General features: G+C 38.8%; 1 protein-coding gene across 6 annotated transcripts in view; it reads left to right on the top strand.

Annotated features, from left to right (window-relative positions):
- The window catches only part of ASPG (asparaginase), a 46,615-nt gene that overhangs the window by 17,165 nt on the left and 12,469 nt on the right, over positions 1–16,981 (top strand). For 5 of the 6 annotated variants that reach the window (XR_003991112.1, XR_003991113.1, XR_003991114.1 and 2 more), the window contains exons 7-12: positions 4,814–4,926; positions 6,324–6,509; positions 9,175–9,288; positions 12,314–12,433; positions 13,534–13,629; positions 14,514–14,677. Coding sequence is in view for 2 of the 6 variants with exons in the window: in XM_030484076.2 (XP_030339936.1) it covers positions 4,814–4,926; positions 6,324–6,509; positions 9,175–9,288; positions 12,314–12,433; positions 13,534–13,629; positions 14,514–14,677 (793 nt within the window). In the remaining 4 variants the exon portion in view is untranslated. Of the gene's footprint in view, positions 1–4,813; positions 4,927–6,323; positions 6,510–9,174; positions 9,289–10,506; positions 10,580–12,313; positions 12,434–13,533; positions 13,630–14,513; positions 14,678–16,981 lie in introns of all 6 variants that reach the window. The other variant, XR_003991115.1, reaches the window with a different exon arrangement.

Here is a 16,981-nt window from a genome sequence, read left to right as displayed (position 1 = left end):
GGATGCGAGGAGGAGTAGGCCATGTGCAGAAACTCTTCCTCAGGCTTCCTGGTTCTAACAAAGCTGGGAATGAAAATTCCAGAGAAGCAGAGGGGGAGAGGTGACAGGATGGAACGTAATGGGATCATGGGTTGGTATACGGGAATAAGGAGAAAACATGTTCTTCAAGGCTAGGCATACTATATAAAAGCAACGATCTTAATTCAGAGCCAAAGAGGAGAGGGAGAAGCTGAGTTCCTTTTCTACCCTAGCTGCAGCTCTTTTCTTCATTTTTGGTTTCTGTATTTCTCTCTGTTCCCTCTTCAGGTGAGGCTCCCAGTAGAGTTCTGATCCTATCAACCAGGCATGTTCTTGGCCAGATCCTAAGACACCTAAGCGTCCCTTTATCCAGTTTTAGATGAGCAAGTGCGTCAGCTTCTGTAAGACTTTCAGTTTAGCATAAGAAAAGCCTGGAAGAAGTGAAAAATTCTAGCCCACTCCTGAGATGAATAAGAAACCCAATGCCAATGGGAAATACTTTTGCAGGAGAATCAAAAATCTTTGTATGAAATGGACAATATAGGAATAACAATATATATTTCAAAAATCTTAAACCGAAAAGACCTTGCCTCATTTCTCCCATATTGTGAAAATAGGAGAGACAAGGAGGACTATTTGACTTGAAATGTGCAAAGATTCTCAGTATATTTCATAACTGGTTACTCTGTTCTTGATTGTCCTAATGAAGCACATATGAAACTTGCTTTCTTCATCACACATTCATGTAACTTCTGGGAGTGGTGCACATGTACAGGACTGTGTGATGAGAAACATAACTTGCGCAGGGGATGAACAGAGCCTGTATGACTGTGCATGTAAATGTGGTACAGCAGCAGCAGGTTAGAAGGCCTTTTTGGGCTTGTCTGCCCACCAGTCTCATTAGAAAGAAGCTATTCGTCACTGGCCAAGTCTGTGTCTTGGTTGGCAGTTCTAGTTATTTATAGTAAAAAGCCCAGGTCATTTATATATTAAGGCAAATGCCAGCTCTCTTCACTGAAGTGCTTTTGGTCCCCCCCTCCCTTGTAAGTAGGCATGTTTATTCTTGCAACACCACCATTCAATTTAAATATTAATTTCAGAAGGCGTGTGTCAATTGTTTTACAACAAACTGCCAAAAAAGGGGGTCTGTGTTGGTTTGCCTCCTTCAGGAATTTGCACCCATAGGTCGGCCTGCACTCCCCACCCCTTGGCTGTCGCCATGAATCGTAATGAGCGCCGGGGCAGCTTATATAATGGTAGGGCTCGCCCGTAGCCCTGCAGAGAAGGATGAGAAGAAAGCATTGCTGTTTGTCTGGAGCTCTGCAATCACAAAAAGCTGTATTTCTTGTTTGATTTCATAACTCGGAGTTCAGTCACCACTCCTAAGGGAGGTGTTGCTCTTAGTTGCTGCTCTCCCATTATAAGTTGAAACCTGCATTGTGGCATAGGTGCTGTTTAACAATGGGGGTGGTGAGGGGTGGTGTGTGTTGCTGCTTTTGTCAACTGAGTAGAGCTGCTTTTCTTTTTTATTTTATTTTTAAGTCAGATTGATGTTTTTTTCTGCACTAACCGTATCACCATAGTGTTGTGTGTGTGAGAGAGAGAGAGAGACAGAGAATAAAGCTGAAGGAGATAAGGATATAATTTTTTGAGCAGTAATTTTAAAAGCTGTAGTGTTTGGTAGGAAGGGGGATATTGGAAATAGTGGAGTATTGTTTATGTGATGGTTTTGTTTGGAAGAATAAACAAAAAGCCTTAATATCTTGAATGCAGTCTCCTTGAATAATGCAATCTTTTCTATCACAAGCCATTTTGGATACAGTATATAAATAGCGATTACCTCTTTATATATGTACATTGCTTTATAAACTTCCTTTCTGCCATGCAATGCCAGTAACTAGCTTATGTTTCTTGTTCAGGTTTGTATCCATATTTACATAATGCTGTACACTAGATCAGTTAAACTCTTTACAAGCCCAGGCCATCGAAGTCATAACAGGTTACTGTTTTCTGTGTTGTGCCATAATGAATATCCCTAATTAGTCATAGGATAAAAAACTGTTATGAACACAGATACATACAGCTTTTTGCACTTCGCCTGCTTGTGTCTGAGTTTTTTATTTAAGAACTGTTAGTGATTCCAAAGATTTTTTTTATTTATTTTTTTTTTTTTTAATTTTTTTTATTTTAACAAAAGAAGATTGCTGTGGACTATAGGCTGCAAGACAGCTGGTTTATTCAGTACAATGAAGATACTTGAACTTAGCTATGCAATGTAAATATTCCTTTTTATGGATGTAGTCTTTGAGATGGAAGATGCAAAGGGTGTGTTCTAAATTTTTTTCCCCTGCACAGTGCTCTGTCTCACAACAGTTCTGAATAAATCCGAGATGGAGTTGGGCTTTTATGTATATTTGTTTGTCTTTGGCTTTTGCATCACACTTCCCTTTTGTTCTGCCTTTTAGGCTTGTTTGTCTAATGGAAAACTGACATCTGTGGAGTCTGCAGTACCAAGCACGTTATATAGGCTGACGGGGTTCATGACCAAGAGAATGTTAACTCAGGGGCAATCTTTAGTGTGTTTTTTAATATAGTTTGGAATTACATCACTGTACTATGTCTGCATGCATTACATTTATCTTGAAGAAGATAAGGTTTTTGGTAGAGCACACTCCAAGAGTACAGGTATAGGCCTGGTATAGGTCTGACTTCTGAACCTATCCTCTGATCTCTCTCCTTGGTGTTCTACTTTTGGCAGTATCTTAGTGATCCATGCCAAGGCAGGTTCCCTCAGTTCATTCTTCAAGTTTGTTACAGGCATTAGGGATGCTAATAGTTGCCAAACTTAGTAGTATGCTTTTGTGAAGTTTTGGCAGGGACTCCTAGCTTATGGAGGATAAAGGAAAGAAACTTCTAATACAGTTTTATTGCCATCCCTTCTTATAGAGAAGCCTGCTTTTAAAGAATTAATCTGACTGTTAGAAGGTTGAAAGGATTGGATTTATTGCTGAACACTACTGCTCCTAAAGCACAGTGCTCATGAACCAATGTGGTTAGCCAGGCCTATGAACCTCTAGCAGAACAAATGCACAGCTTTCTGCACTAACCCGTGTACATCCTGCATGCCTCTAACTCACTCTGGAAAGCTCATGGAGACCTCTGAGAGCTCCTTGGCTAACTACTAAATCCAGCCAGGTGGTTTCAGAACAGTGGTAGCCAGCTTAGCACAAAGAAAGAAACTAGAAATGGTCTATAGTTCTGTTCTCCCATTCTCAGGGCATTAGGAATCCATGTTCCAAAGTGTGGCTGGTAGGACGAACATGATGCCATGCCAACTGCTTGTGACTTGTTTAATAATGTATGGTATCTTTAGAAAGAACATACAGTGGCTCTAATTGATGACAGGGCACTGCGACAGGAAGGGAAAGTTTGTAAAGTCTTATAGGTGATTGATATATTTCTGTCCTGACTTCATGGATTGTGTAGTTTTTAGTATCTCTAGTAATGGGGCAGTAGAACAGGCTTCAATGGAGACTTTTACTCTGGTTTTTTTGCAAGTGGCTGTCTGCTGATTGCAAGAGATTGCAACAGTAATTGGCGTGAGTAACTCTCTGCATGGCTGAGAGCAAGTCAGTATTATGCATGCAGATCTTTTATCTGTCTTGCTGCTTGGGAGTTTCTCCAAAATTTAAACAGCTTAAATCGTGATGGGGAAACAGGTAGCTTTATGGTATGGTCTACTTTCATTGAAGCATGACGCTCTGAGCTGTTTGTTGGCTGCTGTTTGTTAAACCTCTTCTACTGCCTTGTAGGAGCTGTCAGCCCAACAAATGCTGTGTTCCTACACTGAAGTAGTAAAATTTTGAAATCAATAATGCATGACTTGGTTTCTAATAATGCGACACAAACAAACTATTAGTTAAACAGCTGGCTTCTGGCTCTAAATGTATAATCGGAGTTAATTGAATCCTTGCTATTTTATTTAATCGTTAGTAACTACCTAATAAACTCTGGAGGTGATTAGCGGTAACAGTAACTGAATTTGTCATCTCTTATGTCTGGGAAGAATCTGGGAAGATTTTCTAAACATGAATCCAAGCTGGTATCAGGCCAACTACATAAAAAAGAAGTTCAGGTCAGTGTGTGACAAGTAAATATCTCACCTATGCTAGACCTGCCCAGCACTCTGTTGGTTGTGGCTTTCTGAGCACTCAGAACTGTGAGAGATGGCACTAACAGGACATGTTCAGCATCGTGGACCCATCAGGTCTAGTATTCAGATCCTTTTCACAGCTATCAGACTTCTCTTTTGAAGAGGTTGTAGTAGAGCTATGCAACTTTGTGTCTCATAGATCATCTGTTTCACTAATGATCACTGAACTAAAATACCCATTTTGGAAACCTTTACTATAAAATGTTATTAAATTGAAGCAAGCATATATGTTAAATATCTCCTTGAAGGGCAACAACTTAGAAATATTGATGAGTAATACTGATTTACTTCAGAATCTAGACTACCTTAGAATTAAAGCTAAAATACAGCAGAGTTGAGCCTGGCCTGGGTGTGGCCTTGAAGACATATTTTGTGGCACCTAATAAATAAGGTGTGTTAGATCAGCTGCTATGGCTGCTGGCCTAAATGGGTCTTCATTTCCTCTTTTCAAAAATACACTGTCTTCTGTGAATCCCCTATGTAAGAAATGCTTTTAAAAACACTGCTGTAAGTATGGAGTGCTACAAGTGTACTTAATGTTATGTCTTCATATTAAATTTAAAAGGCTATTTCTCTTAACAGTAAACTGGGAAACAGTGTGGAGAGCCAATACCAAAAAGAAATTTCGAGTTCACACCAATATGAACAGGAATGTTGGGCTTCTGCGAATCTTCCCAGGAATCACTGCTGCTGTTGTAAGTGTCACCACTTCATTTTGGAAGTGGGTGAAGGGATGCTCAATACTTGATTTGTTAGCTTAAGTAGGGAAGCTGCATTATTTGTACTAGTGGTTGGGGTTTTGGAGGGAAGGGAAAGGATCTGTCGTCTTCTGATAAACATTTTTTGGAATATCAGAGCATTTAAAGGCTATTTTCATATGCCATAAACTATTGATAAAAGCTTCATTTTTTTGTGGCCATGTGAAATGCTCGCCTGCTGCATATTGAGGCACATTAATAGACACCTTGTCAAAGAATACACAAAATGGTAGGTGGGAGAGTGACTATTTCTACAACTCATGCTTGTTTCTTATTTCTACAACTCATGCTGATGGTTAACATGACCCTCAGCGTTCCTATAGAGCTGAAAATGAGAAATGGGATTTTGCTGCTGAAAATGAGAGGTGGGACTTTTTTTGCTTTTAGAAATTATTTTGCAGAACTGTGGGTTTAGGTAGATTCATCTTTAAATTTTTGTCTAATACTATTTCTGTTAAATTGACAGGTCTTTTGTGGCTGTTGCCATCTTAAATTGAATCCAGTAGTTTAAGCAGCACTCCTCAATTATATTACCATCCTTTTTAGGTGAATATGAACAGATGGAAAGGCAGAGGGGTGGTATATTTGCAATAAAACTCCAACTGCATAGTTAGCCTCATGGGGTCTTACAGTGTATTGCATTTAGCATATGTGATCAGCAAGGAAACATTCAGGTTAAAATATGTCTGTCTGGGAAGAGGAGTTTGCTAGGCATTCTCTTATAGTGAGGCACAATAGCTACCTGAGTAGCTGACCCAGAGCATATTAGAGCCTCTTTTCTTTTTAATCTACCTTGAGTTAAAACAATTAGGTTTTGAGTTTAAAAAACTCCAGGCTTCATTAGATCATTCTTTCCTGAAAGGTGAGACACTCTCTCTCTTAGGCAGACATTTGTTAACAAAGCTCTTTGCTGAAGTAACAAATGTGGGCAGGGGTGGGGGTTCTAATCTCAATAATTCTACATTTATTTTCTAAGTGTAAATCTTTTTGCTCCACCATGGTGCAACAGTCTAGCCTGTTAATGGCACTTGAACAGTAGCATCCTGTTTCATATCAAGGTCATGACTGCAGAAAATAGTTTATTTTAAAATCTATCCCTCTAGGAATTTTAAAGGAAGCTATAGAGTGAAATTCTCATTTTTTTAAAGCTTATTCTGCAGTCCCAGTCACTGCAAATGGGGAGCACAGAAGGGCATGAGAAGACTATAATGCATGAGATCCTGTAAGACTGTAATATGAATAGACCATTTTTAAAAACACTATGCCATACATTAAGATCTTAATGTGACTTAAACACACCTTCTGTCTCTCTTCCCTGTTTTGTTTTTAAACAGGTAAAAGCCTTTCTTCAGCCTCCAATTGAGGGCATTGTACTTGAAGCTTATGGAAGTGGCAATGCCCCAAACAACAGAGAAGACTTGCTGGAAGAACTGAAGAAAGCAGCTGAACGGAAAGTAGTGATTCTAAACTGTACGCAGTGCTTACGAGGGTCTGTCAAAACAGTCTATGCAACAGGGCAGGTAAGGATTGTGCAATAATTCCAGACTCTACTGCTGTGTAAAAGAACCATCCCGCTGGTACAACTTGATTGTATACTTCTAGTAGTCCCAGTATATAAAAACAAATTTATTACCTGTAAAGATATTGCTCATAAAATAACTATATCTGAAAAATCTTAACCTGGAAGCATTTAAATATGTATCTGCAAAGAAGATCCTGTTGCTCCCAGTCCGAATGGTCAAAACAGTCAGCTCAAATCCCAGATTAGCGATTGCTTGCTCCTGTTGTGTGCAGCACTCCAGGATACCTTGCATTAGATAGGTAGTATCTCCCCTAAAGGGATTCCACTGAGCTAGAAGCTAGCTTAGGGGTCAGATGATCAAATAAAGTAGTATTTGATAGGCTAGCAGTTACTTAGCTACTATGTAAGAGCATTAAGAAAGCCTGCAAATGCAAGCAATATTCCAAATTTTTTATTTGACTGGAAGTACAACTGAATGCAGTGAGAGAATGGAGAACAGTATGTAAGGAAGTGTCTGTCTTGCAGAATGGAAATCAGTTGTGTTTAGCCCATGAAGGCTAGCCTAAAGCAGGCTTTTTGTAGATACTGTTAATATTCAGGGTATTTTGTAGTGAGTTTCTCAATTGTGTATTAAGATGTGACATCACTGGGACTAATAAGAGCTCAAAGCCATGTAAGAGTATGTGTTGCATGTGGCAGTGTGGAGAAAGCTGGTTTAACTGGCCTCTATAAAAAAAACCTAGCCATTAAATAGCCAAGAAGCACTGCCAGAGGGTGACTCATTCCCCTGTTTTAGACACCTGGTTTTGTTGGGAACAACCACCCATCTGACAGAGCCAGCCTCTTCATTGACTGTAAGGCAAACCTAGGTACTCTAGTTTGGTGCTGAAACCTGCCTCTTTTAACATTGGTTTTGACACAGCTTTAGGTTATATTTGCTTCAAGAACACAGAGTCTGTTTTGAGGAGAAAGGATTGTAAGAGTTTCTTTCCACCTCTTCAGTATCTAAGCTCAGTATTTTCTGATATGGGCAGTCATTTGGGTGTTGGTAAAACTTTTGTATAACTTAATGGAGAAGTTTTGGGAAGTATTAACTTTTTCAAAGATCCCATGCTCTGTAGCAAATAGGACAGGAATACATGGGTTATACAGACCACATGGAAAGAAGAAAGCAGTTAGGTCGGTAAGAGACACCAAACTTATATTTGAAAAACAACATGAGAATGAAGCCTAGCTTTTATGTGATCTTCTGCTTGAAATGAACTTCTAAAATGTATGGAAGGAATAGAAAAACCTTTTCTATGCTTCGGTTAAAAGATTCTTCAATTAGACACTTCTAAAATGGCTTTTTGCAGTCTGGTCCAGACTGTTAGGCTGAATTGAAGGATTCTGCTCAGGTCTTACTGAACTGCTGCAAGGCTGTGTGGAAATGGGTTCACTTCTGGCTTCCACTTTTTGTATGGAACATGTTTTATGTTGCTTCAGCATCCGTTGATGGAGGCTGCCCTGTTTTCTTGGCATCTTTTGAGGAGAACACTGACAGAGCCAAGACCTACAAAATTACTTCATGCTGCTTCTTTCATTGCTTTTTCCTTTTCATAAGGAACTGCTCAGTGGAGGAAGTACCATGGATTAATGCTGGGAAGTTATTGTAATGTTTACTTTGATTTTTCTTTAAATAAAATCTTTCACAGGTGTTCACATGTGGCTAAGCCATTTTTACTCATTCAGGCTAGCCAGTGGGTCAGCTGAGTCCCTGCTTCCCCTTGAAGCATTTGTTTTAATTAACTGAATGTCTGGCCTCTGATCCATCTGCACAGTAGAAACTTATAATTGAGGGGAGTTTAGGAATAGGAAGGAAGCTGGGAAATCCCTTCCTCCTTCTCTTTCTCAAACTGAAAAATCCCTAACAGTCTTTGGCTAGGTCTGCAGTACAGAAAGTATTTTTCAACTTCTTTTTATATGTTTTCCTATGCAAAAACATATATGGGCCTTCCTGACCATGGCAAAGATCCTTCTGCTTTGTGCTTTGTTTCAGATATGTTTGGGGTTTTTTTACTACCAGGAAGATAGGTTAAAAAGGATGTCTTCTTCAGTTGTTCTTGTCAGAAGTGTGTAAATTATGTACTTTAATTGTATGTTTTAAATCATACACTGCTAGTGCAGCCTGAAAGGATCTGAAAAACTCCTGCTGTGAGCACACTGTAGTGCTGGAATTAATCCAAAGCAATGCCCCATAAAAGAATGGTAAATATGTCTGTGTGAGAACAGCCTACTTCACAATGTTCAAAATGCCACTGGGTTAAAACAGAGTAACTGCAGCTTTTCAATAAAGGGAATCTGACAACTCTGCAGATAGCTGATATGGAGCTGTAAACTTTCCCTTTTAGCATACTAAGTGACCACGGCAAGCGTTTAGTTGAATTCTTATGTGTTATTGCATGAAAAGGAATTTAAAGTAAAACTTATCTTTATTCAGCTGGTTTTAGTATTTGCTCAGTATTTGATAACTAAAATTACAGCAGCAGTAGGAGGGGCAAGAGAGTGGAGGCACAGCTGCATATTGTGTTCTCTGTAGCTACTCATCATTCATAGAAATTTTCTGTACATGCAGGTATTTCTGAATGCTATGCTAATTGGAATCATTATTCCTTTTTATCCAGACTCTCGCTGATGTTGGAGTAATTCCTGGAGGTGATATGACACCAGAGGCAGCCCTAACTAAACTGTCATACACACTCAGCAAGAGTAAGCTTAGCTGGGAGGAAAAAAGGCAGGTAAATATTTCAGTGTAACCTTGAAAGGCTTTAACTTTCTCATCTACTGTGCTAACTTCTGCTTAGCTGAATGCCTTCAGCTTCTCTCTTGCATTTAAAAGCAAATGGTTCTAGAGTGATAATGTGAACATGGCATGTTTTTATCCTAAAGGAAAATACTGTTAGGCAAATGAATGTATGTAGATTGGGAGAGAAAAGAATTCTCTGCATAAGTCAGGTAAAGACCATCACTGAGCCATAAAAGTGCATCTTGAAATGGTAGTAGTCTAATTTGGACATTTCTGTACTAAAAACCCATATCTGGAAATTTACATGGGAGACAGAATCCTAACCCTACTGAAGTCAGCAAAGATCTTGGCATTGATCTTAGCGTGGTAAAAGATTTCATCCAAGACTCATTTGCACAAAGCTAATTCTGAAAATAAATATTGCCTACAGCCTCTTCCTTTACAGCGTTACTCATGACAGGGTTAGAGTTTGTTTCTCTAAGAGGAGATACACTTTATAAATACATTAAAAATAGAGGATTATTCTAAGGACCAACTGTAACTGTGTTTAAAATCGCAACCCCTTTAATAATGTTCTTACTGTTCACTGGTGCTTAATCAAGGCTTTTTTTTCTCAAATTATATAGTTATATATCATGTTCCTTTTATACAGTTGGATAAGGGAGCAGCAGTCTGCAGGAATGCATGTGTTTCTGTGCTTGTATGAAGTGAAATCATAATCCTGAACTTTGGGAGATGACATCATGATGAGTCACTCTCTAGACTTAAGCACTGCATGCACATGTGTATCTTAGGATGGTGTTTTGTTTTTATTAAAACTGAAACAAATTTGATCATTATTTCATGTTCAACATCTTTCAACCAGTAGAGCAGCTTTTCAGACAAACATATTTGGATACCTAGGATCATAAGTGGGAGTACCACTTGTCATGCTTAGAAACAATTTCAGACTCTGAGCTTTTGGTTGTTTGCCAAAGCGCTGGCTCTGAAAAATCAGAGGAGGAGGAGGAGCTATGTGTGTTTTTGGTGAGGATGGCAAGAACGTACTATGTGCAAGAACATGCTTGACAGGAGACAAAATGCTGTGTGAAGAGTAATTGTATTGCATGTGTTTGTGTACATACACTTTAGAAACCCAGGCTTTTCACTGATGTCCCTCTGGTACACTCATTGACCCTGGAACAAACTGGCCTGTTTTTTTTTAATGCAGACTTTAATCTTCTTGCACAGAGAATTATTTGACCTGGGACAGGAGTGACTTTCCCAGCTGGCTTCCTGCCTAGGTGTGTGAGTTAAAACTTAATTTGAGATCCACTTTGCTGAGGTGAGATAGCTGACTTACTCAGGTGAGGACTTGGAGATAGGATGTTTAAGGTACCACTGGCATATGGTACTCCTGCATCTTCATGTGCTGCCTTTTGGAATGTGCTAGGCAGTTTTTCTGTGGTGGTATTGGGACTTCCTTTATATGGTTTGAAAAACAAAATAACTTTTGCAATTTCTTTGAATTAAGCAGGATCAGTTTCCTCATTTGACTCATTGTACATACCCACAAACAATTGTGTTGGCACAACTAAGGAAGCAGCATGCTGCATTGCCTGGGCAGGAATGAGTGGTAGAGATCATGAGAAGAAGAAAGCCTGGAAATATGTTGTCTGTGGCAATATCTTCAGCTAAACATATCACCAAACAATAGTCTCCCAAGAGACGGAAGCTCTCCTGAAGCTGGTGTGGTTATTTTAGGATTCTCTTTCAACACAAAGCAGCAAAGAATGTGCCCCCAGACACATGCAAATGGCTGCAGAGCTGGCTGCAGAGCTGGTAGGACTGAGTAAGGCACACAGGGCTTTCCACTGGCTGCATTTAGCACAGATGCCAATTGCTATAAGGTTACCTGTACAAAGCAATGATCTCAACCTGTGAAACTCTTAAAAGTGCGCCAAAGCAGTTGGTATCCTCTGAGTTACACGCATATGGGACTCTTCCAGCAGACAACTACAGTGTTGTCAGCTCTTGGAGGTTTTTTTTAATAAAGGGCATGCCTAGACATAAGTAAACCTGGGGCATTCCTCCTTCCAACATCCCATCTATTTTTTGCAAACTTTCACAATCCTGCTTTTTAAAATTCTAATTGAAATAACTACGTCCTCCTTTATAGCTGCATCAGCAACCTTTTGTGAAACAGTGCCAGTATGTAAAATTGTCAGAATTGAGGAATCCAGTTGCCTTTTCTTAATGACTAGCTTCACTCTCTGTTCTCCAGGTTTCCCAGAACCTGTGTTTTGGAGTATTTTCCTTTCTTTATCACCATATTCAAGCACTTTCGACACATGAATTGGCAGACCTTTTCTTGGTTTGGTTGTGGGTTGGGCTTTTTTTCCCCAGTTACATTATTGGATGCACCCATCCTGCAAACTGTTACACGCCTGCTTTAATACTGAATGACTAGTACTACTGTAGACTCTCTGCATTCAAAGCTGGCTCTGTGGCCAAATTTTAACAAAATCTGGGCTAATGAAGCCATTTGAAAACCCACTGAAATACATGACCATTCACATGCAGCACTTGGCTTCATTTTGAGGCCTACATACGCAGTCTGTGTAGGAGTATTGAGGTTTGAGATTGCTGGCAAAAGGCATCATTTCAGAATATTCTGGTCTTCAGCCTCACTCTGCTAATTACTTAGTATCTTTGCGTTTTTAAGTAGGCTGCAGCTACCCCACTGGGGAACTTTTGTCTACATACACTAAAAAATGGGGTGTTCTGTTATGCGCTTATTTTGGTTTCTTTGCTTTGGACAGGCAAAAGTTTTATTTGCCTTTCTTTCCCCCCTCCCCCTTGTCTTTTTAAACTTGCAGTCTTCATGGAACAGTAACTATTTCTTTAATCTTCTGTCTGCATTCAATGAGTTTCCATAATTCCTCCAAACAATTTTCAGACTTGATCCTAAGGTTTTTTATTAGACTACTACCATATTTTTCCTCTGCTAACAAAGGATTTGATTGCTTGCTTTTCAGATGCTGAGTGAGAATCTAAGAGGAGAAATGACTGTTGTACCCACAGGAGCCAAGATCTCTTTGAGAGATAGCAAGTTTATTCAAGTGATTGCCAAATCTCTAAGTATCAGCAGCAAGGAGGTACACACTTAAATATTTAAAATTGAACTTATATAAAGCTGTAAACTCAGTTAAATAAACCTAGCTTAAAGATGAACAGCAAAGCTGAAAGAAAATGGAACATTGTAGCTTTTATATTATTTTTTTAGTACTGAGTGTCCCAGCTAACCATTTGGGTTAGGGAGAAAGGACACAATGACAAGCATAACATTAAAATGTTTTTAATTAAAAACATAATAACTTTTTTTTTTTCCTCTTTGTAGCCCCATCTTGAGTTTATTTTTTTGGCTGGCTAGTTGCAATAACAAGCTTCAGACAATTGCTGTAATTCCAGCTATCAATGATATCAAGTAGTACTTAGTATTTTTGTGGTCAAATGTATTGACAGTTTGGAACAATCCAAATAATAATGGGTAAACCATCTTAATTTTACATGCAGTCATAGAAGGCTGATACTAGTGAAGCACTATACAAGTGTAATTTGTGGTGTTTAGTATTTGTCCCTCCCAACTGGCAAATCAGAAAATGTAGTATTGGTTGTAAGATACAAGTATTTGCTTTTCTCTTGGCTTGGTTTCAGGGAAGATGGAATTTTTAGTAGCTATTGAATCCTGAATGTATGGTTCTTCTTTAGTAAGTATGAGAAATGGGAGGATATTTAGGGTGCCTATGGGGCTTGTCAGTGGAAGTTTGGAGGTAGAGGTTACACAAATGTCTGAGGAATCACATGAAGACAGTTGATCCAGTCTTGAGGAGACTGAACTATATAGTCTTTTCCAACTCCTACCAGTGCTGTTTCTCTTACTGTACTGATGTGTAACTATGGCAGTACCAAGATGTTAATTAGTGCATACAGTTTAAATGGTATATGTATATGTATGTGTCAGGTTATTGTAGTTTTGCCAGGGAGGAATATAAATTTTATGGATGTGAGACTGACAAAATGTAAAATAAACATCAGACTTCTTTCCTTCCAAGAACTAAATGCTACCATTTTTAAATATCCAAATGACTAATTTGGAAACTTTACATGAAAGCGAGGGTAGTATTTTTATGACTTAGACATCAATCACATTAGAGGTGAGGCTGATATTAAATGTTTAATTTTATTTGTTTCTCAGGAGTTAGAAGCCGTAAGAGATGCATTAATTCCACCTTTGGCTTGTGCTGCAGCTAAACTGGGTGACATTGACGCACTAAGAGCCATAGCAGAAATGGTAATGTAAATTTAACAGTTTGTACAAAACATTGTTTTTTAAAGAGTTGTAAATGAGGGGGGGAAGCTATAATCACTGGTAAGCAACTACCTAAGTCTTAGAATCAAGGTGCTTTGACTAATACAATCAGTTTCAAGGCTTCTCAGTCTTTGCCTTTCAAAAGTGGTATGTTTTTTCCCCTATCTGGTTCTCAGCTGTTTACATTTTCTTTTGAACTGTGAAAATACAGGTAGATTAAAATGTAAGTTCTTATCTGCTAACTTTGGAACACTTTAAAATGGTTTGTGCTGCTTTTTTTCACTTAACTTTCTTTATGCATATTCATAGTATCCAGCTTTTGAATGTAAATCTGTCATGGTTAAAAAAAAAAAGAACTTGAAAATTATATTTAAGCAAAACACAGTGCAGTGCTAATTCAGGATTTTTGGCCCTCCACATAGCTCGAGCTTGGGTTACACCTGAAAAAAGAAACAGGCATTTCACTGTATTATCTTCTACACCTCTTTTTTTTTCTCTCTTTGCTTTGGTCTTGAGACTTCAATAACAGGCCTCAAGTAAGGACAAATGTGTCTTGAAAATAACAATAAACTAAGACAAGTAAAATTAGCAGACTATAGGCACAAAGCTGCTGTGTGGTCTACTGCAATAAAGAGCATATCTGAAGGGGCTGTAATGAGAATATGTGGAGGGGGGAACGTGCAGAAGGTGGAACGAATATCTTTATTGGTGTTAAAACAATGCTACAAGATAAACTTTTGGTAAATTTGACAAGCTTAACAGTTTGGTGGCAGAATTAAAATGTGGTGTATGCATCCACTGTTGAACCAACAACTTCTTGTGCAGCCATTATCTTTGTAGCATGCAAAGGATCTGTCCTTTTGTAGGGTGGAAACCTGAGCTGTGGAGACTATGATGGCCGAACTCCACTTCATATTGCAGCCTCTGAAGGGCATTTACCATTAGTTGAGTATTTGTTGACATCTGGCGCAACTGTTTATGCTAGAGACAGATACGGATCTACCCCGCTGATGAATGCGATCAGGTTCAGGTAACAAAATAATTTATATACCGCTCTATGTAAAGTTTATAAACATTCTATCATTTTGGATTTAAAGTCCATAACTGTGTTTTGGTCTTGTTTTGTCTCAGCAAACAAGTAAATGACAGCAGATAAAGGAACAGAAACCAGTTTCATTTCAAAGGATGTAACTAGTCTAAATTAAAAGATCGTTTCAAAATAATACAAAAAGAAAGCCCACGGCAGGGGAGTTGGAACTAGATGATCTTTAAGGCCCTTCCAACCCAAACTATTCTGTGATACTGTGAAAGCAAACAACTTGGTATGCATGCAGTATTTTAGCATAAGGTAACTTATTGCTGCCTTCGTGCCAAGACTTTGTCCATAATTTCAGGACTCCACTCTTTGTTATGAAGCTTCCTTATAAAACAAGCCAAACTGATCACTCCTTTTGACTGTCAGAAGTGAGCATGCAGGACCAAGAGCTGTCTGTTTTCTTTCTGCCCTCCCCTTTCTTATCAAACCCAGATTGTTTCAATTGGCACAACATGTACCGGTAGGTTGGTATGTTTTAATCTTTTCCTTCTACCAGTGCTTTCCTGAGTCTCTTGCTCGGTGACTGGTTGTCTGATTTCTCCTTTCCGCCCCCTCCTAATTGTATGGGATGGCTACATGGCTCTGCCTGCTTTGTGGATTTCCTCTTCCTGTTCTTCTGGATGTCAGCAGATCTTGAATGGTAGTCATGGACATACAATTTACTGGTCTCTTCCATGTTGTATAATCCTAAGGAATGGCCATAGCACAGACTATAAAGGATATCAGTTATCAAAATTTAATTTTAAAACAGTTTATATAGCCTGGGGATTCATAGAACCATTGGTCTTCTAACATGTTAGAAACTGCATGCTCTAATCTCCTGTTTCTTTGATCCAGTTTCAGTTCCTTATCTCATATTCAGTCTGTATGGTGGCAGGAGAGAAGCTTTTTTCTGTAAAGGAGCTTGGAGTGGTGATAGGATTTTCATGATCTTCATGGATGTCTGTCCCCAGATATTCCTTCAGCTTTCTAATGCTGACAAGTTTACCTGGTCCGTCAGGCTGGAGTTAGCTATGTGAGAGGTCTGACAGTCCTGGTATTGCATTGGCTGCAGGTGTAACTTGAAGGCTTTTTCTGTCTCACAGACCAGATGCAGAAAACTCAACAGGCTTTATTAACTTGAGACCTGGAGTCCTGTGTGGGCCACACTGTGGTATTGCCATACCTAATGCATGGTCCCCTATGGCTTTGTAGTTGTTGCTTTATCTCATGAATATAGAAGCCCTTCAGTGGCAAACCCTTAAAGTCTTAAAGCAAAAACAAGCCCAACAGCAAATCAAACAAATAACCTCGCAGTTGAATAGAGGTGGCTCTGGTCCAATGTGAGAAAATGCTAAAGCATTAGATACCATTAGAAGTTCCTGCAAATCAGGCACCTACTTTTTTTACCGCACCCATCTACCGCCTGAGGAATTTCACATGAGCTTGTTGTTTGGATTCCTTAGCATTGCCACTCCTATATTAGACTCTTACTATGACTCTTAAGCACTTTAAAACTGCACACCCATTTCAATATAGGGAATTGTAAAAGGAAACTGCACCATAACCATTTTCAGTTTCTCTTTTTGTTTCTGCTCTTGGAATGAGAGGAAGAGTTGACTTAGAACTAATCTTATAAATGTGTTTTTGTGATCTGGTGTGTACTCACGCTGCATTTAACACTGATAAGCATATAAAGGAGAATAGTAAAGAGCAGACAGCTGTATATGTGCGTAATTAGATACCTACTAAAAAGATTTCTGCTACAGAAATATTTCAATTCTATTTATTAAATAGTTGCATGCAGAAAGGGAAGAGATTATCCTGATGCAGTGTAAAAAGAGGCAGAGAGGGAAGGGAGAAAACTGATCTTAATGAGCAGTCAATGCTTTAAACTGTTTAATATTGTAACTTTCTCAATTTTACTGAATTGAGCCAATGCATCAGCATAATCCCATTATCTGAGAATTAATATTTGTTTAATTGGCATTTAACTGCAGTACGGTATCCACTCATCTTAAAAATAGCTTTCTTACAGTATTTTATGTCACATTTCTCAGTAGCTTGCCTTTTAACTTAGCATGCAAACCTATATAATGGTGACTGATTTCTCTTTTCCATTTAATAATTTGTAAAGATGATCAGGAGTTACGTCTCTTCTTAAAAGCTTGTTAACATGGCACTGTCAGCACATGGACTGGCAACTTGAGCTATACTAATGATAGTCTCTTAATTTTTGTTACTTTAAGGGACTCTTTG

This window comes from Strigops habroptila, chromosome 4 (assembly GCF_004027225.2).
Source record: "Strigops habroptila isolate Jane chromosome 4, bStrHab1.2.pri, whole genome shotgun sequence".
Taxonomy (NCBI): domain Eukaryota; kingdom Metazoa; phylum Chordata; class Aves; order Psittaciformes; family Psittacidae; genus Strigops; species Strigops habroptila.
Note: the sequence above shows the minus strand (reverse complement) of the source record. Positions and strands in the feature narration are given on the sequence as shown.